Raw genomic sequence first — 23,317 nt, forward strand, 5'->3', positions numbered from 1 at the left:
ACTGGGATTTTTGTAGGGAGATGGTGGGGGGCGGGGAGTTATATATATGTGCCGTGGTAGTAGGCTTGAGCTATTGAATTACAGTACTGGTAGTATATATCTAATAATTGAAAAGTCCAATAATTTGAACAAATTTAAGATTTCCTCCAGTGTTTATTCATAATTACTGTCACTACTCGTAAGCCATGAAACCCACTCCCTGCACAGTGGACTGCGATTTCAGCCAGTCAACGCCCCTGCAAATGCCCCAATATAGCACCCAGCCTCCTCAACGCCACCGACTTCTCAGTCCCCCCATCCCCACTCCGGTCCCTCATCTCCTCAACCTCCCTCCTAGCCTCCCTAACAAGCGGCAACAGTCCACCCCAAACCTCATTCGTATACCTCGTCAGAACACCCTCCCATTGCTCTCTCCATGCCAGCAAATCCACACTTTGAGTTTGAGGTATCAGATTCAACGAGTGCCCTGCATCAACGATATCGGTATGCTGTTCTGCAGGTGCAAATCCGACCAATTTTTTCGTCATAGCTCTTAACTCTGTTTTTTGCTCGGCAGAAAGCCCCCAGTCATACTCCTGCTCTTCGGTCCCTGGTTCCGGGGCTTCGAATTGCTCGTGCGAGTTGGAAGGGGCGGATGAGAGGAGGCCTAGGACGTCTTCCCCATCTCTGCTTTCTTGCTCCATGACCGTGGTGTGCTGAAAGAGGCGTGAGGATGGAGGGTTCATACGAGCAGGGGATTGAGCTTTCGTCCATGCTTCAGCTAGTGCATTACTCGTACTTTCATTTTCATCTTTTCCAATACTAATGTCATATCCCGTGACTGGTGATTCGGATGGTTGGAAAGAATCAATCCCGTCCAAGAACGCGGAGAATTCTTTCTCGGATTGGACTGCATGTTCGTCGCTATGCCCGGCCCTGAAGCTTGTGCCGGATCCTGGGCCAGCGGATTGTGATGGGTGCAATTGGGCGCTTTTGGAACTGTCTGCATATGCTGAGCCTGAGCTGCCACTTCCTGTTCCGGCACGGCTTGATGTGCCCTTGGCGGAACTTGAGAATGCTGCTGCGGCGGTGATTTCGCTGGCGTTTGGTGCTGTGAGAGCACTGCGCGTAAGGCCACTTGCTGAGGCTGTTACTCGTGAGAGGAGAGATAGATTTTCTGGTGGTTTGGATGGTGCGTTCTCTGGGTCTTTTGAAGGGGGGGCGGAAGCTTTGCCTTTGCCTTTTTCGGAATCCATATTGCTCTCGATCTCTCGTTATGTTGGTGGGGCATCTGATGTTTACAAGAGAAGGGCGTCACGGGCTAGCTGTGAGGGTATTCATAGCATTTGAGTGGTAGTTGAGAACCCATGGATTGGAATGCAACACAGCTTCGGATCTGAGGACTGGCCTTACCCTATTGGGCATTTGCAGCACTTTTGAATCGTATAGTATGAAAATGTGAAAGAAGTCGATGCTTGCGTCGGATGTACTTTTTGAAGTGGAGTGGAGTGGTCTTCATGATCATGGAAAGACCTAACCGAATCTCGCCGAACAGAAGTTGTATTGGGACTGACACGTGACAGCCTTCTGCAATAAAAACTAGTTGTATTTAGCAACTATACCAGTCCAATACTAAGAGAAAGTAAGGAGTTCCACGTTGAGCAAAGTGTCATCTAGGGTTCTTGAAGACGGACCGGCCCGGAGCGTGGATCTCTCAAATTGAGTAAGTGATTCTGGGTATGGGAAAGAGGGTCAATTAAGAATTCTTAAATGGGTCGTGGGGCTTGGAACATTGGCATTGTGTTGTATGATCAATCAATAGTAGGAGAGAAAGAAAATAGAGGGGATGGGAACATCCTTATCACCTTCAAAAGAGTAGAGCACCCGCCTCATGTGAGTCTATTATAGTATACGGGAATCTATGTGTAGGACCATGTACTCTGATACAGCTTACAACTGGAATTTTGGAGCCATCTTAGGTTTTGATTGGTGTTTAGCTGCTACAAATTAACGTGCTATGCATATATACACCTGGTATATCAACTTGCAGAATGGGATACCGGTAAGATCATCCAACCTATATATATGCGGGCACGTTCGTACAGTCTCAACTAGATAGTTGAATTCGGGTTGATAGAACCCGTACTCATGGGAAGGGCCTTAGGATTGAAGAAAGAAGTTGTAAGGCGTGAGGGCAAACATATATCCAGATAAAGATTTCGCTTTGCTATCACATTGGCTGAGCTTGGAGCTTCTGTTGGTTAAATTGAGGTTTGCTCACAGATTTGAAAAAAAATGAAGCTTTGATTTCCTGCAGCAAATAGCCAAGTCATATTTGAATGACTGGTTAGAGAGAAGCTGCAAGTTTCGTGGCTTTGGATTGTTAAAGGTAACATATAAAAAAATGGGCGGGTTGGAAATTCAAAAATGTTGCTTGCGTTTCGCCTCCTTCTTTGTCAGCCGCAAATGGAAGTGGGAGCTCGTCAAGTCTCGCCAAGCCAATCAGCCAAACCACAGCCAGCCAGAGCCCACGACATCTTCAAAGTCATCTTGCACTCGATTCTACACCAATACCCATTCACTCCATCGTGTTGACTTTCGAATTCACGTCGTCGCCCAACTACCTAAAGCTCACCTAATTTATTCTAGCAGTTGTGTCGCCCGTTGACCGCCTTGACGTCCCGCATTTGGTTCCCACGCCATCACCGTCATCTCTCTCGAGATCCTCAACATTCGCGCCCAAGACATCCTTGCACTTTCTCTCGGCCTTTCCTGCATAAGATACCTATAAACCCTCCGGCACTGACCCCTCGACGCGATCGAGCTCAGACCCAGTCTCTTCTTTCAAGCAACAAGCTCCTTCCCGTACAACCTTTTGGCGGGGAACATTCTCCTCCACACGGGTTCTGAAAGATGGTAGAAGGGGAACCGAACTCTCCAACATGGAAGTTCACACAGTCAGTGCCCCTCTTCCTCTGCTGATAGATGATGTCTCTCGGGGTGCCTTTCCAGTCCACCTGCGCCCAAGGAATCTCTCGCCTTGCGGGCAACTTGTTATCCTGCTTGTAACAATGCTAACTCCCAATCAGATGTTTTGGTGATAAGGGCGATGTAGAGGATATCACAGAGGGTTAGTTCATGGTCCCTTCTTTACGTTTGCGGATTGATATTGCTGCTAGTGCATCCATTGCAATCTGCAGTTCTATTACGCATGTGGGGGACAAAGCTGACGCGTGAGATCACAGCGGACATAATATCGACAGTCGAGTTCGATCATACGGGAAACTACCTCGCGACTGGAGATAAGGGAGGGCGGGTTGTTCTATTTGAGCGGAATGAAACGGTATGTGATGCCCTGGGTTACACTGAATCAAAGACACCAGAGCAGAGACTGACTGTGTCCGAAGAAAAAAACATGTGAATACAAGTTCCATACCGAATTTCAATCTCACGAGCCCGAATTCGACTACCTGAAATCCCTCGAAATAGAAGAAAAAATCAACAAGATCAAATGGTGTAAACGACAAAATGCTTCGCATTACCTCCTTTCAACTAACGACAAAACGATCAAATTATGGAAAGTCTTTGAGAAATCGCTGAAGGTGGTAGCTGAGAACAACCTATCACACGATCTAACACCGGGAAACTCTGCTGGAGGTGGAGGTGGTGTACGTCCGATCTCCAACGTCCATTTCGGTAGTTCCCACGACCTCAAACTACCCCGCCTCACACACCACGATACTGTGGTAGCCGCTGTACCTCGTCGAACCTATGCCAATGCTCACGCATACCACATTAATAGTATTTCTGTGAACAGCGATGGGGAGACCTTCATCAGCAGTGATGATTTACGTATAAATTTGTGGAACTTGAATATTCAAGATCAGAGCTTTAACATCGTCGATATCAAGCCAGCTAACATGGAGGAGCTGACCGAGGTTATTACAGCCGCAGAATTCCATCCACAGAGCTGCAATTGGTTTATGTATGCAAGCTCGAAGGGCACGATTAAGCTTGCAGATATGCGAGAGAGCGCTCTGTGTGACCAGCATGCCAAGCGTGAGCACTTCGAACCCTACTATCATTAATGACTAACATTGTTTTCAGAATTTGAGCAAGAGGAAGATCCGTCAGCCAGATCTTTCTTCTCCGAAATCATCTCCTCAATCTCCGACGTCCGATTCTCCCATGACGGACGTTACATCCTCTCGCGTGATTATCTGACAGTCAAGATCTGGGATGTCAACATGGAGAGGCAACCTGTAAAGACGATCCCTATTCACGAACATCTCCGACCCCGTCTTTGTGATACGTATGAGAACGATAGCATCTTCGACAAGTTCGAGGTTGTTTTCTCTGGAGATGCTAAGAATGTTATGACGGGCAGCTACAACAACAATTTCATGATTTATCCTTCGGATCCGGATAAAGAGGTTGAAGTGGTTCTGCAAGCCGACAAATCAGCATTCAAGGCAAAGAAGGTGGGTGTGCCGACCCCGATCAACTCGTCCACAAGCCCTACAGCTACGAATGGTGGAAAGAAGGGCAACTCGAGAGCTGGCAGCCCGGCAGCAGGAGCGACTGGCCAAGGTGGTAGAATGCGGAAGGAGACTGATGCCGACCAAATTGACTTCAACAAGAAGATATTACACATGAGCTGGCATCCATTTGAGGACAGCATTGCTATTGCGGCAACCAATAATGTAAGTTTCTTGAGGCTAGGTACAGGGACTTGACTAACTGTGCCTAGCTTTTTGTATTCTCGGCATTGTAGAAAGTGGTGCTGTGAGGAAGAGGTCTTTTGGTCATATTCTATCGGCGTTTCAATTCGTGACTAGCTACAGCATTCCTCAATCCCTCATCCCTGGGTTCTCATCTGCGTCCATGATCAGGCTTTGCTAGTCATCAGAAACGAACCCAGCATCATAGGTGTCAAAGGAACGATCCCATACAAATACGAGGGCGTGGTTTATGGAAATCTGGGAAATAGCAGTCATTATGGCGCGATGGTTCTCAGTTTCTCAATTGCGGGAGACTGCGAGCTGATATAGCCCAAATGATTAATGACATGGTTGACGTTAACATGACTTTGGGCGAGATTTCAGAGACCAAGTAGATTAGTCAACTCGCAGGTTGCGAACAATGCAGAGAAAGATGCAAGTAATTCTTCCGTGTATTATTGCATCAAGTGACGTTACCTCGGTGGAGAGAACAGAATAGGTAAGGCAACGGCCCCCTCTTCCCCATTATCTCACCTGCATACTTCAGCGGATATGCACGTCAATACAAGTGACAACCTGGCTTTCATATCCTGGCTACTTCCTACAGCTCTAGACAGCACAGCCCCCTCAATTAAGTATACTGTAATTCTAGATAGCATATAATATAATGAATATTTTTCTTTTCTTCCATTCAGATCTGTGTGGTGGATTCGAAGCTTATTTGTTTTCAAGCCACAGCCGTGAGTTTGGGCAACTCAGCCGGGCCTACTTGGCAAAACACATGAAATTGCCAGGGGTAAGCCGATCCCCTCAATGCCCAAAGCAGCCTGGCTTAGAGGCACCTTTTATGGCCAGTTACCAATGATGGGATTCTCCTTACAGTGCTTAGTAGGGTAGGCCCGCCTGAACCATCTCGCATGCTTTTCCTTTTTAACAGCCAGCAAGCAAGCGTTACCACTCGTTCTGCTTTTGCTGCCCGCCACCACACCACGTACAGCCTCTGCCCTGCCTAACTTCGGCATTTCATGCCCTAAGGAAGCCGTTTAAGCATACGGTACGGTACCTAGTGTACGGGTATAGTAGTAGTGTCTGTCATCAGTCATCTCATCCCACAGCCAGCTGCCGCTGTGTTTTTCTTTAAGTAAGTGCCTTGTGCCAATCCAATCCAACCCACCACCCAGTCAGCATGAACGGACCGCGTTGTGTTGTATTTGCGTGACAACGTGTCAGATCGCGAAAGTTCCTCCCTTACACAGAGAACCCGCAACCGACGGTTCCGGCTCCCAACCCAGCATCAGCCAGGACAGGACGAGACTGGACAAGACAAGACAATAATGGGGACGAAGAAACGCAAAACTGACTCTAGCAGCACGACGCAGTCTAGCCCTATGACAACCAGCCGCCGAAGATCAACCCTACGAGACCTTCAATCTACATCGGCCTCTGGCACCGATGGACATGTCATAATTCCAAAGGTCATCAATGCTGCGCCGTCCTTGGAGAAGGCTGAAATGTATGGCATAGACGACACACGGACCGCGTCCTCGAAGATGTTTGCTATGGCTGGTCGCATATTCATCGAGACCATTCCACAATGGCTGGCGGCGGGAGCTATGCTGGGCTTGATATTTGGTGGATGCTGCTCAAATGTGAGTGATTGATGCTCCTGTCCTGGGTGCATGATGTCAGATCTCAATGGAGGCTAATGACTTGTCTGAAGGTCTTTGCGCTGGAAGCTATTGTGAAGTAAGTTGAGGCTCTGCAAATCTACTCTGCTGGCGCGAATGCTAACATTTTGTCTTCAGAGTTGAGCCAGAAAGCGGTATGCACCACTTTAAAAGACCCCAGTCAATACATATGCTGATATCACAAAAGGAACCCTCCTAACCTTTGTACAATTCCTCTTCGTGGCTGTTACCGGATACATATCCCAATTCGATCGAAACCGAGCACCCCTCTTCCTCAAACCGAACCGTGTACCTATACGCCGCTGGATGATTAATATCCTCTTATTCTTCACGATTAATGTACTGAACAATCATGCCTTCAGCTACAACATCTCTGTCCCTATACATATCATTCTCCGTTCTGGAGGAAGCATCACGACCCTAGCGGCCGGCTATATATGGGGAAAACGATTCTCCCGTATCCAAGTCTTTGCAGTCACGCTCTTGACTGTTGGTGTTGTTGTTGCGGCGTGGTCAGACCAGCAGTCAAAAGTAAGTTCTCGCCTTAAATTAATTTGGGCTAAGCTAACACATTCAATAGAAGGGCCTCGAGACTTCACAAAGCCTACCACCTTTCAGCACGGGACTCGCCATACTTTTCGTGGCTCAAGTCCTCTCAGCTATCATGGGCTTGTACACTGAAGAAACCTATAAAGAATACGGGCCCCACTGGAAGGAAAATCTATTCTACTCCCATTTGCTAGCTTTGCCCCTTTTCATCCCATTCCTCCCAAATATGCACCGCCAATTCCTCAAGTTAGCTGCATCCGCGCCGTTAGGACTACCAGCCCACGAATCTCTAGACAATCTCCCCGTTGAGTTGCGAAGTGGACTGGACAAGATTCACATCCCGAGCCAGCTTGCCTATCTTGTCACCAACGTGTTAACGCAATATGCCTGTATCCGAGGGGTCAACTTGCTCGCTTCGGCAGCATCCGCACTTACAGTCACGATTGTGCTCAACGTACGGAAGCTAGTTAGTTTGTTGCTGAGTATATGGTTATTTGGCAATAGGCTATCACCTGGGACATTGATTGGGGCCTCCATTGTATTTTTCGCAGGAGGAATGTATGGTTTGGAAGGCTCTAAAGGTTCTACTCGTGCCAGGCATAGAGGTAGTGTTAGTGCGAATGGCAAAGTAGGCTAGAAATGAAAAATTTAAGGAGATGATCATGAGATGATGCCCATGCTCAAAGAAGTGAATTTAATCCTATTTAGTCTTTGTTAAAATCGGGACCTGCATGACGTTTAAAAAAGGAATCTTGGCGGGTCACCTCCACTTCGTAAATTTCCCGACCTTATCAGTATTTTATTTGGGACTCCACGTCCCTCCAAAAAAAATCAACACCATTTGCTCGTCATAATGCGCCCTGATGTGAGCAATTCGGACTCGGACATGGAGCCTTCCATGCTCCCAGATGCCGCGATAACAGAAGAAGGGACCCCAGAAGTAAAAACCCCATCAGAGGAAGAGGAGGGCATGCTCGCTCGGGACGTTCAACAGAAAACTGCCTACTATGATTACGCTACGGAAAAGCAGCTGAGCCAGGCAGATGCGAAGTTGTTCTATCAGAGGAGTCAACTCGAGGCCCAGAAGACTGGGGGAAGCAATTGGGGGAATTCGCAGAGCTCCCCGCAAGCTAGCCCAACGTTGATACCAAGGTCAGGCAGTATGACTTCTCTGAAGAGCAAGCAGAACTTTTCAACGAGGTGAGTAATCTTCTCGTAGAAGCTCTGTCATTTCTAATTCTCTAAAAGCTCTTCGAAGTACCGGCCCGCTGTCCCCATTGGTCTAGCAGATCCTGCAAAACACCCCGAAAGCAATACTATTCAAGAACCAGCTTATGGCGTGTACACACAAAGCCCAACGGGCATACATCGGACGGAATCCCTCCTACGAGCAGACCGGGGCGCTAGAGACCATTCTACACATCCAGATATACCCCACGAGCCAAAGCCATTGCTAGAAACAGAAGGACTACATGGAGCTGGCGCTGGAGTTGGCGTAGGAAATGGTGTAGGCGGATTCGCGGACAACGATGCGCACATTACATCGGAGCTGAGTACCATCTACTCCAAGATCCAGAAGATATTGGATACGCGGCACAAATACATGAGGTTGTCTTTGCAGGAGGAAGGCGACAATCCCAAGGATGACCCAAATTGGAAGATTTACCCCTCGCCACCGGAACCTGCTTGGTATGAAGAGCAGGATAACTCTAGTGTTGCAGCTGGAAAGCCAAGCAAGAGTGCCAGTATGTCGAATAGTATGGTTCTCGACAGACCTCGTACTAGAGGCAGCTCTTCGAATATGTCGCAACCTCCACAAAGTCCACAGACCCCGAAGGCTCCTAAGAAGAAGCGGAAGCCGGGTCAAGATATTGGTGCGGACTTTGACATGGATGATCTTCTACCTTTGCCTGGTAGCAGCGAGATGACGTTCCGTATGGATGAAAATAGTGTGTATCAGGTGTATGAGAATGCCAAAGCACTAGAGGTTGACACACCCGTTATCAATATCCCTACTATCCGGGAGTTTTACATGGATTTAGAAGAGATTCTCAACGTCTCCTCGGATGGACCGAGTAAAAGTTTTGCATTCCGCCGACTGCAGTACCTGGAAGGCAAGTTCAATCTGTACGTGCTGCTCAACGAGTACCAAGAGATGGCAGACAGCAAAAGGGTTCCGCATAGGGACTTCTATAATGTGAGAAAGGTCGATACTCACGTTCATCACTCGGCATGCATGAATCAAAAGCATCTGTTGCGCTTTATTAAGAGCAAGATGAAGAAGTGTCCGGATGAGGTTGTGATGTTCAGAGATGGGAAGCATCTTACTTTGGAAGAGGTCTTTCAGAGTATCAATTTGACGGCGTATGATCTCAGTATTGATACGCTCGATATGCACGTAAGTATCAGAGGCAAGTATGGTTTTTTTTGCATTGACTAACAGTATCAGGCTCATACTGACTCGTTCCATCGGTTCGACAAATTCAACCTTAAATACAATCCCATTGGAGAATCCCGGTTGAGGACGATTTTCCTCAAGACAGATAATTTTATCAACGGTAGATACCTAGCAGAGATCACGAAAGAGGTGATATCTGACCTGGAATCAAGCAAATACCAAATGGTGGAGTGGCGTATCTCAATATACGGCCGAAGTCTTGATGAATGGGACAAGCTTGCAGCCTGGGTCGTCGACAACAAGCTCTTCTCACACAATGTCCGATGGTTAATCCAAGTTCCTCGATTATTCGACGTCTACAAGTCCACTGGTCTGATGGAGAATTTCGAGCAAGTAATTGTAAATCTCTTCCAGCCTCTATTCGAGGTGACCAAGGATCCGACTACTCACCCAAAACTTCACATATTCCTTCAAAGAGTAATCGGTTTCGATAGTGTCGATGATGAGAGTAAGCCGGAGCGCAGACTGTTCAGGAAATTCCCTGTGCCGAAGGAATGGGAAACAAAGCAGAATCCTCCTTACAGCTACTGGATCTACTACCTATTCTCGAATATGGCTTCCCTGAACGTTTGGCGGAAGCAGCGTGGTTTCAATACATTCCACCTGAGACCCCATTGTGGTGAAGCTGGTGATACGGATCATCTGGCTGCTGCTGTTCTTTGTTGTCACAGTATCAGCCATGGTCTTTTGCTACGCAAGGTGCCGCTCCTACAATACATATTCTATCTCGAGCAAATTGGAGTGGCAATGTCTCCTTTGAGCAATAATGCACTGTTTTTGGCATATGAGAGAAATCCATTCTTACAATACTTCAAGAGAGGATTGAATGTCTCGCTTTCCACGGACGATCCTCTTCAATTTGCGTTTACAAAAGAGCCATTGATTGAAGAATATTCTGTCGCCGCTCAAATCTACAAGCTTAGCGCTGTAGACATGTGTGAGCTGGCAAAGAACTCTGTCACGCAAAGTGGCTATGAGTTTGCTGCAAAGCAGAGATGGCTGGGTTCTGATTTCTATCTACCAGGTGTGAAGGGTAACGAGATGGCCAAGAGCAACGTGCCCAATATTCGTGAAGGTTTCAGGCACGAGACATTGCTCCAAGAGCTTTCAATGTAAGCAACACTTCCCATTTTCGTAGATTAACTAGTTAACACAAGCAGGATTGAACGATACACAGCAATGGCCACCCCAGTCGCACCTAAACCCAGCAAAACCGAACAAATCCCTCAGATCCCAGAGAAAGTTCCAGTTTCGCCTACCTTATCTGTAAAGTCAAACGCCTCGTCCAGCACCGTAGCAGTCGAAACACAGCAATACCAACAATTCCCCTCCCAAGCCGCACGTATCCCCACCTCACACCAGCCTGAAAGCGCCAATTCTATCGCGACAAATAGTCCCAATCAACACGCCACCACGTTCAGCAAATCTAGGTCCGTCGAAGCCTTCTCGGACTTGCATTTGAGTGGAGGCGAGCCGAGGATCTTCCCGGGCATCGTCAGTAGAACGCAGAGAAAAAATAGCCATGCGAGGAAGAGCAGTTGGAGTGAGGCGGAGGATGGCAGGGGCAGGAGGCGCAAGGAGACAAAGGGGACGGATGGCGTGGTGGTCGAAGAGGGGAGTGATAGAGAGATAGAGGAGGCTGGTGGGTCGGAGATGGGATATGGGGCGTCAGATGGATGAATTGGAACGAATTGGTTTTGCGGAAAAAGATCGAGAAAAGAGTAGATTTTGATACCACCAGGGGGCAAAAGACTATACAGGGAAATGGCATCAATAAGATAGAGACAGGCGCTCGACTAGGGAAATTGTTGATTAGAAGTCTGTAGCAATACTCATGAGCCATAAGCTATGAGCCCTAATATTATGATCTTTCAAGTATTTCCTGAGTGACTGTTTCCTCAGTATCAACTCAATCATACATCCAAACTCAAGGTGCAGTGGTGAATAAAGATTCATGAAAAGTCACACTCTCTCCCCCCCCCTCAACTCTTTCCGGTAGTGATCTGCGACCCATGCAGCAACCCCCTCCTTCCCGACATGCATATTGTACAGTATAGTATCATTTTCCCTCCGATATCGCATCGACTGCAGATGGTCTTCCATTAATTTCCTTTTTCTTTTTCAATCTCCGAATCGAAAATACGGTGGCTGGACTGCTACAGTATTCCCGAGTGTTTTGCGCCGAGGTGGTACTGTACTGTCCCTCCTTTTCAAGTGTAGGCTAGGACTTGCACTACCGCATGTATACTCTGTGCGGAGTACTGTAGTACGTATCTTGTGGTGATGATTAATGAATGGGATGGGTGAATAAGGAAGGTGAGAAAAGTGCTTAGTAATTGATGGTGTATGGATTAGTAGTGTAAGTACAGTACATGGTTGATTGAGGGATTGAGATTGGGAAAGAGTGATCCACTAATCTTTCTCTCATTCAAAGGACAATCGACATACAGTACAACAGTACATTACATATATACTCTATCTACAAAATGTCTACCCCGCAACCGGTTGAAGATGACGACAGTGGTAGTAAGAAAGCACCTGCTTCCACTTCTACGGTCCTTGAAGGCGATGGTGGTGGTGGTGCTCGGGAGGTTTTGAATGGGGATAGGGATGGGAATGAGGATTCCGAGAGTGTTTTGAGGGATGGGCTGGAGGGGAAGTTGGTGAGGAAAATTGACTTGCGGTTGTGTACTATTGCGGGGATATTGTGTAGTTTGAATTTGCTGGATTCGGGGATTATTAGCAGTGCGTCTGTTACGAGTATCTTTGCGGATTTGGGGTTGGGGATTGGGAATCGATATGTGAGTTTTGCTTTTCTTTTCTTTTCTTTTCTTTTCTCTTTTTCCATGGCAAGAAAAGGGGGGAGGTTGAGAAGGTGAGTATATCAAGGTGGGAGGGAGAGGTGAATTGAGTCGCTCTTGACCCATCTATGAGGGGTTTGAGTAGGTGGAAAGGAAGCAAAGCTTGGATATCTTATTTTTCTACTCGCTGACGATGAAGATAGTCTGTTGCGATATTGGTATACACAGTTGCGAGCGTGACCTTCCAGTTACCGGCTACGATTGCAGTGAGGATTTTGGGGCCACGAGTAATGTTCTCGTTCATCACTGTGTCTTTTGGACTTATTACTATGGTAAGTCATAAGTGCAAGTATAAAGTCCGAGCCCTGCTGATCTGAGCAGTGTACCGCTTTCGTAACAACATGGAAGCAAATGATCGGACTCAGAATCCTCCTTGGTATTATGCAAAGCGCCATATTCCCTGGACTTAGCTATCTTATAAGTACATGGTAGTATGTCACCAGGATTCATCTACTTGCCACTCTAAAACACTTTAAAAGAAGTAAAGCTAACTCCTTTTCCTCAGCACCCGCAAAGAACAACAGCTTCGATATGCGTTTCTGCAGTCTGGAGAAGTGACTGTTGTGGGCTTGGGAGGGTTCTTGAACTTTGGCTTGAATCACCTTAATGGCAAGGGAGGACTCGCCGGGTGGAGGTGGATGTTTCTGGTCCAAGGACTCATTGCCATCGGTAAGTGCCCCGAATGTGCTATAGCTTTATTGCTGACGTTCTACTCGTAGTCATTGGCTTTGCAACTTACTTCTGGATTGTGGACTTCCCAGAGAACTCACACAAGAGCTTCTGTTTCCTCACATCGGAAGAGCAGGCTCTTGCTGAGACTCGTATCACGGATGATCGAGGTGATGTGAAGGCTGAACCTTTTGCTTTGAGAAGTTGTCTTGTTCACTTCTTGGATCTAAAGATATATGGCTTTTGCTGTTTGTTCTTCCTTTTGAATCTCGTTTCCACCAGGTGAGTCCAGTCTCATCATAAGCCAGGTGATGCAATGCTCCTCTGGGCTTTCCCAGAATACCTTTTCACAAATTCAGAGATACTTTGAATAGATAAATGCTGACTTGATATCGAATAGTCTCTCATATTTCCTGCCCATCATCCTCCAGTCAGGGATGGGATTCTCGTCTGATCAGGCAATCCTTCTCGCGGCGCCGCCTTATTTCTACGCCGTTATACCTGTGATAATATCTTCTATCGTGGGTGATAGATACCAACTTCGTGGTCTGGTCATTACTTTCAACTGCATCTGCACCGTGGCCGGGTTCAGTATGCTCGGATTTGCCTCTCAAGTCACAGTTCGATATGTAGGAACGTATCTTGCAACTGGAGCCTATGTGAGCAACTGGGCAGCAATGAACGCATACCAGGCATCAAACATTGTAGGACAATGGAAACGCGCAACCTTCGCGGCTGCAATCACAGCGTGTAATGGGCTCGGCGGTATCGCTGGAAGCTTCATTGTAAGACAAGATGAAGCCCCAAGATACATCACTGCAATATGGGTCAGCATTGGATCTCATATCCTCATCATCTGTATTGTTGTAGCCTTCTCGCTGTACTTTTGGTACGCGAATGGCCGGCAAAGAAAGGGGAAACAGTTGCTCGAAAGAACAATGGACTTTAGATATATTTATTGAGCATCCATGTGGGAGGCAATAATGGAATGTTTTAAGCATCTGAAACGCGTTGTACCAGATCCGCAACCTCATGATCATACTCCGTAATCCATTATGCGATGTGACTTTCCTAATTCAACCTGATATCATTGCCAAAGGCCGATTATTAGATGCCGTATGAATTTATTATGACTCTGCCTCTGTGGCACATTCTCAAATCCGTAACCGTGCAAAATAAAGTCTGTCCATATAGTCTCTATTGCTCAGTGACGTTGTGGTTGATGGAATCGAGTGAGTCCACCTTACGGGCCGATCCTGGAATTATACGGCGTGGGATTATAACCATTCGTGCACTTCCCATCTCCAGCTGCTGTACTGTAATCCGATTGTGCAAACCGACCTTCCACAACTGCTTCCACAGCTCCAGCACCAAATCTTGCCGAGTATTCTTTGAGCCGTGCCAGAATATCCATCCCTGAAACTCAGCTTCTCACACTACTTCTCACCTCCTCGGTTCTCCATAGCAACCCTGGAAGCTCCGGTTTCTCTATCGTCAACGCGGCCTTGAAGCTGGGACGGACCGCCCGTAATTGCATGGGGCTATTCCACGACCGATTCGCAGGACAGTAAACACCTCGAATCAACCACCGTGAGAGGCCCTGGGTGTGCCAGAAGAATATCTGAAGATGGGTTTCCTAGGTGTCTATAAGGCTGTCTACGACTACGAACCACAAGGGGAGTCCGAGCTTGCGATCACCGAAGGAGATATACTCTACGTGCTGGAGAAGAGTGGAGAGGATGACTGGTGGAGAGCAAAGAAGAAGGCATCTGGAGATGATGATGATGAACCTGTTGGCTTAATCCCCAACAATTACATTGAAGAGGTCAGTGACAGATGGCGGTGCATGGCTACAAATTTACGGCTGCCCTGGATCTTATGATTTCATAAGCGTGTACTCCGATGCGCCACTACAAAGAAGCTTGATCTTGTAAAGCTCAAACTGACTGATTATATCTAAGGCCCCCCCTCAAACACACGCCCGCGCGCTGTACGATTATACCAGGCAGACTGACGAGGAGCTCTCGTTTACTGAAGATGCACGACTCGAAGTCTTCGATTCCTCCGACCCGGATTGGATATTGGTCGGGCTGGATGGGGAATATGGATTTGCGCCAGCGAACTACATCGAAGTGAACGACGAAGAGACATCCGCCGCTGAACCCGCGGCACCAAGTCTTCCAAGGCGGCCTCCACAGTCTCGGGTAGCAGAGGAACCGGAACCCCCTAGCAGTCCAATCCACAGTCCGGCAGCAAATTTGGCAAATATAATGAACCAGCGAAAGGTATCTGCGCCTGCAGCGAGGCCGACACCTGCTCCTCCTCGACAGCAGTTCACCCCTGAGGATTCAGACGAAGATGAGCCTCCCACGCCAACGTTACCGGCTCGACCTGGCTCTCAGATTCAAGCTAGAGCCCCGGAACCTATAGATGTACATGCTTCAAGGGGCTCAGTATCCCCAATAGGAGTTACAGCGTCTCCGCCATACAACCGAGCTTCTCATAGGGGCATTGACGATGAAATGGCGTATTCATCTCCTGGCGGGTTCCACATGTACAATATCAATGAGATGGTATCCGTGATGGGTAAGCGAAAGAAGATGCCGACAACATTGGGAATCAACTCTGCTACTGGTATAATTATGATCGCCCCCGAGAAGGCTCGAGATGGCCCAGAGCAGAAGTGGACCGCTGAGAAAATGACACACTACTCGATTGAGGGAAAGCACGTCTTTCTTGAGTTGGTACGGCCGAGCAAAAGCGTGGACTTTCATGCCGGAGCAAAAGATACTGCCCAAGAGATTGTCAGTGCTCTAGGTGATATCGCTGGTGCCGTTAGGGCGGAAGGGTTAAAAGATATAATAATGGCAGGCTCAGGTCAAACACAGAAGAAAGGGCAAGTTCTTTATGACTTTATGGCACAGGGCGAAGACGAGGTTACGGTCGCTGTTGGGGATGAGGTTATTGTGATTGACGATACGAAGAGCGAGGAATGGTGGCAAGTACGACGTCTTAGGAATGGAACTGAAGGTGTTGTTCCGAGCAGTTATATCGAGATTACGGGAACGATATCTTCGCCAAGTACAAGTGGTATAAACGCGGGCCGATCTTTCAAGGACCAAAACCGACTCGAGGAGGAACGACTAGCGAAAGAATCTTTGAAAGCAGCACGGAGAGAGGAGGATATACCCGAAAGGGGCTCCAGTTTATCTGCTGGAGATAGTAGTAATAATCATGGGCAACACAGAGGCAGACGTGAAAGTAGTCGACCCGATCAAAACTCTCGAGCTTCTAAATCTAGTAAGCATAAACCCTCGGCTGTCTATTGATATACTAATCCCATAGAACCCGATCCTTCGAAAGTCCGAACGTGGACTGATAGATCGAAATCCTTTAGCGTTGAAGCGCAATTTTTGGCATTAAAGGATGGTAAAATTAATCTTCATAAAATGAACGGCGTTAAGATCGCCGTTCCTGTCGTTAAAATGTCGGTTGAGGATCTGGAATATGTCGAACGAATGACAGGAATATCTCTCGATGAGGATAAACCGTTATCGAATATTAAGAAGAACCAACGGGCACGAGCAGACAGGTCTCGGGATAGTGCCTCTCCTGTGGGTGCTTCGATTGAACGTCCAAAGCAGCCAGAGTACGACTGGTTCCAGTTCTTCCTTTCCTGCGACGTACAAGTTGGACTTTGCGAACGATATGCCCAAGCTTTCGCCAAGGATTCAATGGATGAGAGTGTTCTGCCCGATATTGATGCCGCAGTGCTCCGAACCCTTGGATTACGCGAGGGTGATATCATCAAGGTTATGAGGTTTCTCGACAAAAAATACGCACGTACAGGAGGTAAACGCAGCGTTAGTTTTGGAGGTGAAGAAGTCATGGATGGCGAGTCAGGCGGTATTTTTGCTGGTCCAGGAGGTGCTCTTAGGAACAATACTCGGAAAGGTCGCCCAGCACCTACAGTCCAAACTAGCGATGTTGTGGACCCCAAAGCATTCTCTCAGGAACCGAAGGAGAGGGCTCATGAAGGAGTGGCAACACCACTTGCATCTGTGCCTACGCCCACCCAGAAGGATGTGGTGAGAAATGGATTTGACGATGATGCCTGGGACGTCAAGCCCTCAAAACAACAATCCCAAACTACCGCCAGTCAACCTGCCCAACCGGTTCGGCCTACGGCCCCTGCTCAAGTACCAGCGATGACTGGTACCATGCAAGAATTGTCACTCCTTGATAAGCCTCTGGAACCTGCGAGAGCACAGCCCACGCCTGCGGCTCCCCAAATCATACAACAGCCACCACAGCCACAACCCCAACCTCAGGCTCAAGGGCCGCCACCTGTAGTGCCCTCGATGTTTACTGGCATTGGAAATCAACAAACCGGTCTCCCACCACAGCAGACTGGTGCACCTAACAATTTATTCAACCCGCAGGGTTCGCAGATGGGCATAGCTCGTCAAAGGCCTTCGCCCGGTCAATTTCAACCCCAGAGTCAAAGCGGGCTGATGATTCCCGCTCCACCTACTCGTCCTCTCTCTGCACCTCAGGCAAATCAACAGAGTGGGTTCTCGTTACCTCCGCTACAAGCACAAACCACTGGAATGCAGACATCGGCAGGCTTTCAGCAACCTAACATTGCTCCTCCCGGTCAAAGCCTCAACGAGATCCAAATGCGCCAACAATACACCGCGCAGAATAACATGGGCATGATGAACCAACCTCAGAACTTCAATCAGTTCAGCAATGGCGGAGCTCCGATTGGATACCAATACCCCATGCCGACAGGAGCGCCCCAGCAGAACTTCATGAATAATGGAACGAGCCCATTTGCCGACCCGCGATCTCAGCAATTTTCACCCATTCAAAACCAGCCTACGGGAATGCCAGGCCCTTTCCAACCACAGCAACAATACCCCCAAGCCACTGGAGTTAATTCTTTCCTGCCTCCCGCTTTGCAGCCCACGCCTACAGGTGTGCAACAACCGCAAAACGGCTTCAATTCTTTCATCCCACCCCCGGTTCCTCCTATTCCTCAGCAACAGACCATTGCGCCTCTGATTCCCCAGAAGACTGGCCCACCTCCGCCAGTAAGATTCGGTGTCACGGGGGATACAAAGAAGCTAATGCCCCAAGCGACGGGGCGCAGAGCAAACCTCTCGCAAGCCAGTAAGTAACCCAACATTTTGATGTATGAAATCCTCTAATAATGGAATTTAGCTCCGCAAAACCCTTTTGGATTCTAGACCGTGGGGTCTGTACATTCGTCGTAGGCTAGCGTTGGTTTTGTAGAATAGGCATAGTTGAACATAAAGATGTTAATAATCCACATGTTGAGTTGCTGGTACTTTTGCTTGCTCATGACTTCAAATTTGGTAGGCTTGGTGTATTATTATTTCTGTTCCTGGACTTCCTGCATACAACTACTTCCTAGTGGAAAGACCCTACCTGGTTCCTGCCTGTCATTGATCTTCGACTATTCCAATGTTTGATATCAATCGGCACTTCCTTTTTCGCTTGCTTGAGATGATTCGAAGAAAACTAAAAGAAAAGACAAACCATCTTATACTCCAGTTTTCTTTGTTTCATGTTGCGAGGTGGTGATCTCCCGGTCGGATCGTCACTTCCGTTGATCTCCAAACAATGTCCCGTCACAGAGCCTTCTCTGCACAGACTTTACCAGGAACCACCTTGTAATTCGAAGTTTATATTGATGTGCTGTTAAACCGTGCGAGTGAGGCTGAGCTGCTTCTTCGTTTGACTAGTAATTCGAAGTCCAATGGCTTGTCTGCGCTCGGAAGTTTCGCAACGTGCTGTGGCTTCACGGCCTCAAGCACGACATGTTGTAAAGTGACATTTAGCTAGCTGCATCCACCTCCTACCACCCAATTGCATCTGATCCCTTAGTATGCTGGCTTTGTACGAAACACTCTCTCTTGTATTTCCTTCGTCCGAATATGATTGCCGGCATCCCATAAAGCGCAATGCTTTCTGTACAGTACTAAGAGAGAACTCCACTGAAGTCTCAGTTCTGCGGATGCAAGGGGTATGTCAGTTGAAATGGACAGCAGATCGGAGTCCCAAACGTTCCCAGTGCGATTGAACGTTTGGGATGGCCAGCGCAAGGATACCTTCGGGATCTCCCCGATATGATGATCTCTGATCTTAGTATCGAGCTGGATATAAGGCTCCATCCTCAACGTTCTCCGCTGGACAACACATTCTCTTCCCACATCTCTTCGCTTCACCATAAGACTCGACGTCCATTCATCTCTAAACAACTCGTTCTCATATCCTTGTTATTTATCGGCCCTCATTCATAACTATCATGCGTGGACAGACCTTCTCTTCTTACGCGCTGGCCGCATTCGTCCTCACGGCCCACGCAGCTCCACTCGTAGCCAGAAACGGCGATATACTTCCCGCGAGGGGTTTTAATACCGGAAAGGCTGCCGTGGTAGTGGTTGGCAAGGAATTCGGACGCCGTCAGGCTTCGGCAACAAAGTCGGCGGCAGGTGCAGCAAAGGCTACTACTCCTGCGGACCTTCCGGGATGGTAGGTATTCCATTAAGATACGAGACTGTATGCTAACAAGGACAAAGCCCAGCAGTTAAAGGGGGCGCAGCGGCGTAAGTACCTATTTTCTTCTCTTGCGGCAAGAGCTTATTTTGAGAATATTTCAAACGCTTCAAGTGATGGAATTAATGCTAACTCATAACCGTCTGCAGATCAGGAAATAGAGCCGGTGCAGCCGCGAGTTCGGGAAAGGCGTTAGCAAAAGCTACCAAATCGGTAGCAGCTGGAGGTAAGATATGGAGAGTTTTTATAGCCAGCTCTGGCAAATTTTTGAAGGAATAAATCAAGTCTTGACCCCCAGAATGTCTTGGTGCTTTTGATTGATCAGAAAACCCCAAAGCAGCTTGAAATAAAAACTAACTCCTTGTTCTCCCACAGCGGCGGCAGGCACTGCAAAAGCCACAGCTCCCGAAGCAGGTGGCAATTCTACAACTTCTACAGCCGGAAAGGTTGAGGAGAGAGCTGCTCCATTAGGATGTGATCCTTCCAAGGTAAGATTCCATCTATGTGTCTTGGTCTGAACGATGCTAATGAACAATATAGCCCCAAGTTGAAGCAGCGAACGCTACCTCCTCCACACCAACCAGATCACCTAAACGTGCTCGGTCGGCTGCGAAGAAAGCTGCGAGCAGTGCTGCGGCCTCTGACCCACTTTCTAGCCTACTTGGTATGTTAATGATCCCGAGTCTGCCAGTTATGTTCTTGTGTTTGAATAGGTTCTAACATGGAGAAGGTGGTGCTACAGGTGGAGCGGGTAAGTTCACTTTATCATTAAAATGCTCGGGAACGCTTGCTAATTCTCTAGCCGGTGCTAATCCCCTTTCAGCGTTGCTCGGTGGAGGTATGTAACTCAGCAGCAATAAATACAGCGTCTAATATGCATCTAGCTGGCAGTACTGGAGCAACTGGAGCAACTGGAGCAGGAGGAAAAGGTTAGTTTCACGTTCTTCTCTTTGAAGCCTTGAGACTTCTTGCTGATCCTTCTAGCCGGTGCTGATCCCCTTGCAGCCTTGACTGGAGCACTTGGGGGCGCGGGAGGTAAATAAATCACCATATTTGGGGCGAAGTAATATAAAAATGGCTAACCGAGTTCTTTAGGAGCATCAGGAGGCGCTGGCGGGGCAGGTTAGTCCATCTTTCTTACATCTATCGGAAACTTGAAGTGTCAAGAAACAATCTTCTGTGAACGACCCCTTCATCGGGGCCTTTGAATTGAATAGTAGACATCGACATCTCATTGCAAAGCTCTACTTTTTACTTGAGATGGGACATTGGGTTATCTTCTTAGTATTCAGAACCTAAAGAGACCAAAAACAAATAATGCTGACTCCTTCTTAGCAAGTGCCAACCCACTAGCCGGTTTGATTCCACGCGCAACTGATTCTTCAAAGGCAGCTGCTCGTAGCACGGGGGCCGCTTCTGCTGATCCTTTGAGTGGTCTGCTTGGTATGCTGCCTTCGAGATCTTTTCATGCATGACATTAGCTAAAACATGACCTAGGCAGTTTGACTAGCGGGACAGGTGGTGCAGGTGGTGCTGGTTAGTTATTCCGCTGTAGTCCTCAAAAGGCACTTATTTCATGCACTGACACCCTTAGCTGCTGCAAATCCCCTTTCTAGCTTGACTGGCGCTCTGGGCGGCGCGGGTGGTAAGTTTTCCACTTCCAAGAACTCTGGGAACTCTGTGAACTCGATACTAAATTGTTATTTAGGAGCAGGCGGCGCTGGTAAATAGCAGCATCCCCTTCGACTCGGAACGTACTTGGAGTTGTACTGACAATTCTACTAGCCTCTGCAAATCCCCTCTCGAGTCTTACAGGTGCACTGGGTGGAGCAGGAGGTAAGCCTTATCATACACTGAGATTACATCAAGAGAATCGTCTAATGATGCCATTTAGGAGCCGTTTGAGGGCAGCATACGGCGGAGACTTGCTTGTGGGGGCTCTATATTATGGAAGCGGCGACTTGAGAAATGCGAAGAGAAGTTGATGCTTCGTATGTATATATTTCCAGCTGAGCTGGTATTCTTACATACTTTCATTATAAATGGAAAACGATTGAAAAGACCTGATCTTAAATTCTTTTAGCGCTGAATTGTTGTTTCTTCTATATGGAGTATGCTAGCAAGCTGAAAACCCTTCCTTAATCTGGGATCACGACTTCTCGCTCCTAGCAACAATCCTCGCCCTGAAGTTCTGCTGCTTCACCATCTGCCGATTCAGGCTCCTCAACTCCTCACTCTCATCAAGCACAAAATCAAAGTTCCTCAACAGCTGCGGCACCAACTTGCTGATCTCCAACAGACTGATATTTCTCCCAATACAAGCCCGGCTTCCCATGCCAAAGGGAAAGAAATACTTCTCAATCTCACCTCCTCGGCCCTGTTCTTCGATCTCCAGCCAGCGCTCAGGTCGCCAAGTATCAGCGTCTGGGCCGAAGACGGAAGTGTTGCGAGACGCTACCCAGGGATTGATGCCGACATGCGCGTTGCCGGGGATGAAACGGCCTGCTATGGTTGCTCCTTTGGGCGAGACAACTCGTGGCAATAGTAGACCGGTGGCGGGATGCATTCGGAGGGCTTCTTTGATTACTGCTTGCAGGTACGGCAGGTTTTGAGCTTCTTTGAAAGTGACAAAATCGGAAATCCGTCCCTCGCTCGCTGCGACGTCCATCTCGCACTGAAGACGTTGGTAAGACTGCGGGTTCTTCATGAGATGATAGAAGATGCTCGAGAGAGTGATGGCTGTTGTATCGCTCCCGGCGCCAATATTGGACGCGCAGATAATAATGAGATCGGCCCTTGTCATCTTCTGGGAGTTCTCTTCATGCGCGAGAAGAACCTTCGTCATGATATCTGGTGGTCCTTCACGGCCTACGTTCAAAGGGTCTTTCAATGCCTTGCTCCGAGTCTCAATTTGGCGTAACGTATACTTGAGAACGTAGCCAAAGCCTCCAGTACTCGGGAACAAGGGGTAGAGAAACCTATGAATCCACGGGAAGATACCGACGAAAGTGCCATACACGCCTCTGACATCAATAGCTGCAAAGACCCCTTCTTTGTCCTCGCCCGTATCTAGAAAGCCGAAACGCTTCCCAAAAGTGATCTCTCCAATCACGTCGAAAGCATAGCATTGCAAGTAATGGTGCAAATTAATAATTTCCCCAAGCTTTGCAAATTCACTGAAACGTTGCGACAATAGAGAGCTGCAGTTGTTGACGAAAGGCTCATATCCCACGAGGGAGCTCATAGAATACACAGCAGAGAATTTCCGTCGCTGGGTTGCGTGTCTGTGTGGATCCAGTTCTGTGAAGAGGGATTGCAGCTCAGGAGAAGGGGACACCCATGCCGAATACCATGGCGCCTGCCATACTGATCAGCTTGATGTCCTGTAGAATTTGAGACATGCTTGTTCTTACCTTTACAAAAGCGTTTCCATATCCATAGATGATCCTCGCAGCCTCATAATCATCGATCGAATACTCGCCGGGTGCAACACGGACAATGGGGCCATACTTCCTGTGCAATTCGATATTTGTCTTCTCGAAACTGCCCTTGTAGATGGCGAAGAAGTACCAGAAGCGGGTGAATCGGGCAAGGAAGGGACCTGGGATGTCGCGCAGGGGATCAAGTACGAACTGGATGGCGAGGATGATGCCGTAGAAGCCACTGAGTAGCAGGAAGAGGCTGAACACCGAGAGGTTGAGTATTGGCTGGAACATTGCAGAGGAGTGGACAAGGAAGGAGACAATGGGTGGGTGCTCTTGTTTGTGAATATGCGAAGAAGGAAGGTGGAAAGAGATGTTATATAGT

General features: G+C 48.0%; 6 protein-coding genes across 6 annotated transcripts; 4 read left to right on the top strand and 2 right to left on the bottom strand.

Moving 5' to 3' along the window:
- Positions 1 to 227: 227 nt before the first annotated feature.
- Positions 228 to 1,235, bottom strand: LHYA1_G006146 (uncharacterized protein; the record flags this gene model as incomplete). Its single annotated transcript, XM_031151086.1, has 1 exon — positions 228 to 1,235. One exon carries the CDS (start codon positions 1,233 to 1,235, stop codon positions 228 to 230), a length of 1,008 nt encoding a protein of 335 aa, XP_031002667.1.
- Positions 1,236 to 2,892: 1,657 nt separating this feature from the next.
- Positions 2,893 to 5,030, top strand: pab1 (Protein phosphatase PP2A regulatory subunit B; the record flags this gene model as incomplete). The annotated part of the gene is made up of 6 exons (XM_031151087.1): positions 2,893 to 2,936; positions 3,069 to 3,109; positions 3,180 to 3,322; positions 3,408 to 4,038; positions 4,087 to 4,682; positions 4,824 to 5,030. The coding sequence occupies 6 exons, from the start codon at positions 2,893 to 2,895 to the stop codon at positions 5,028 to 5,030; spliced, it is 1,662 nt and encodes a 553-aa protein (XP_031002666.1).
- A 1,004-nt stretch (positions 5,031 to 6,034) lies between these two features.
- On the top strand, positions 6,035 to 7,574 carry yea4 (UDP-N-acetylglucosamine transporter; the record flags this gene model as incomplete). The annotated part of the gene is made up of 3 exons (XM_031151088.1): positions 6,035 to 6,349; positions 6,542 to 6,919; positions 6,969 to 7,574. 3 exons carry the CDS (start codon positions 6,035 to 6,037, stop codon positions 7,572 to 7,574), a joined length of 1,299 nt encoding a protein of 432 aa, XP_031002665.1.
- A 216-nt stretch (positions 7,575 to 7,790) lies between these two features.
- On the top strand, positions 7,791 to 11,075 carry ada1 (AMP deaminase; the record flags this gene model as incomplete). Its single annotated transcript, XM_031151089.1, has 4 exons — positions 7,791 to 8,137; positions 8,186 to 9,335; positions 9,381 to 10,507; positions 10,556 to 11,075. 4 exons carry the CDS (start codon positions 7,791 to 7,793, stop codon positions 11,073 to 11,075), a joined length of 3,144 nt encoding a protein of 1,047 aa, XP_031002664.1.
- Positions 11,076 to 11,881: 806 nt separating this feature from the next.
- On the top strand, positions 11,882 to 18,177 carry sla1_0 (Actin cytoskeleton-regulatory complex protein; the record flags this gene model as incomplete). Its single annotated transcript, XM_031151090.1, has 11 exons — positions 11,882 to 12,196; positions 12,400 to 12,528; positions 12,578 to 12,687; positions 12,762 to 12,925; positions 12,976 to 13,207; positions 13,326 to 13,814; positions 14,391 to 14,452; positions 14,566 to 14,750; positions 14,887 to 16,225; positions 16,271 to 18,100; positions 18,152 to 18,177. The coding sequence occupies 11 exons, from the start codon at positions 11,882 to 11,884 to the stop codon at positions 18,175 to 18,177; spliced, it is 4,881 nt and encodes a 1,626-aa protein (XP_031002648.1).
- Positions 18,178 to 21,659: 3,482 nt separating this feature from the next.
- On the bottom strand, positions 21,660 to 23,265 carry PDA6-1_1 (Pisatin demethylase; the record flags this gene model as incomplete). The annotated part of the gene is made up of 2 exons (XM_031151091.1): positions 21,660 to 22,868; positions 22,924 to 23,265. Coding segments are annotated over 2 exons (1,551 nt in total), but the record flags the coding sequence as incomplete, so codon positions are not given.
- Between the last annotated feature and the right edge of the window lie 52 nt (positions 23,266 to 23,317).

Source organism: Lachnellula hyalina, assembly GCF_007821495.1.
Source record: "Lachnellula hyalina strain CBS 185.66 chromosome Unknown contig00158, whole genome shotgun sequence".
In the NCBI taxonomy this organism is placed as follows: Eukaryota; Fungi; Ascomycota; class Leotiomycetes; order Helotiales; family Lachnaceae; genus Lachnellula; species Lachnellula hyalina.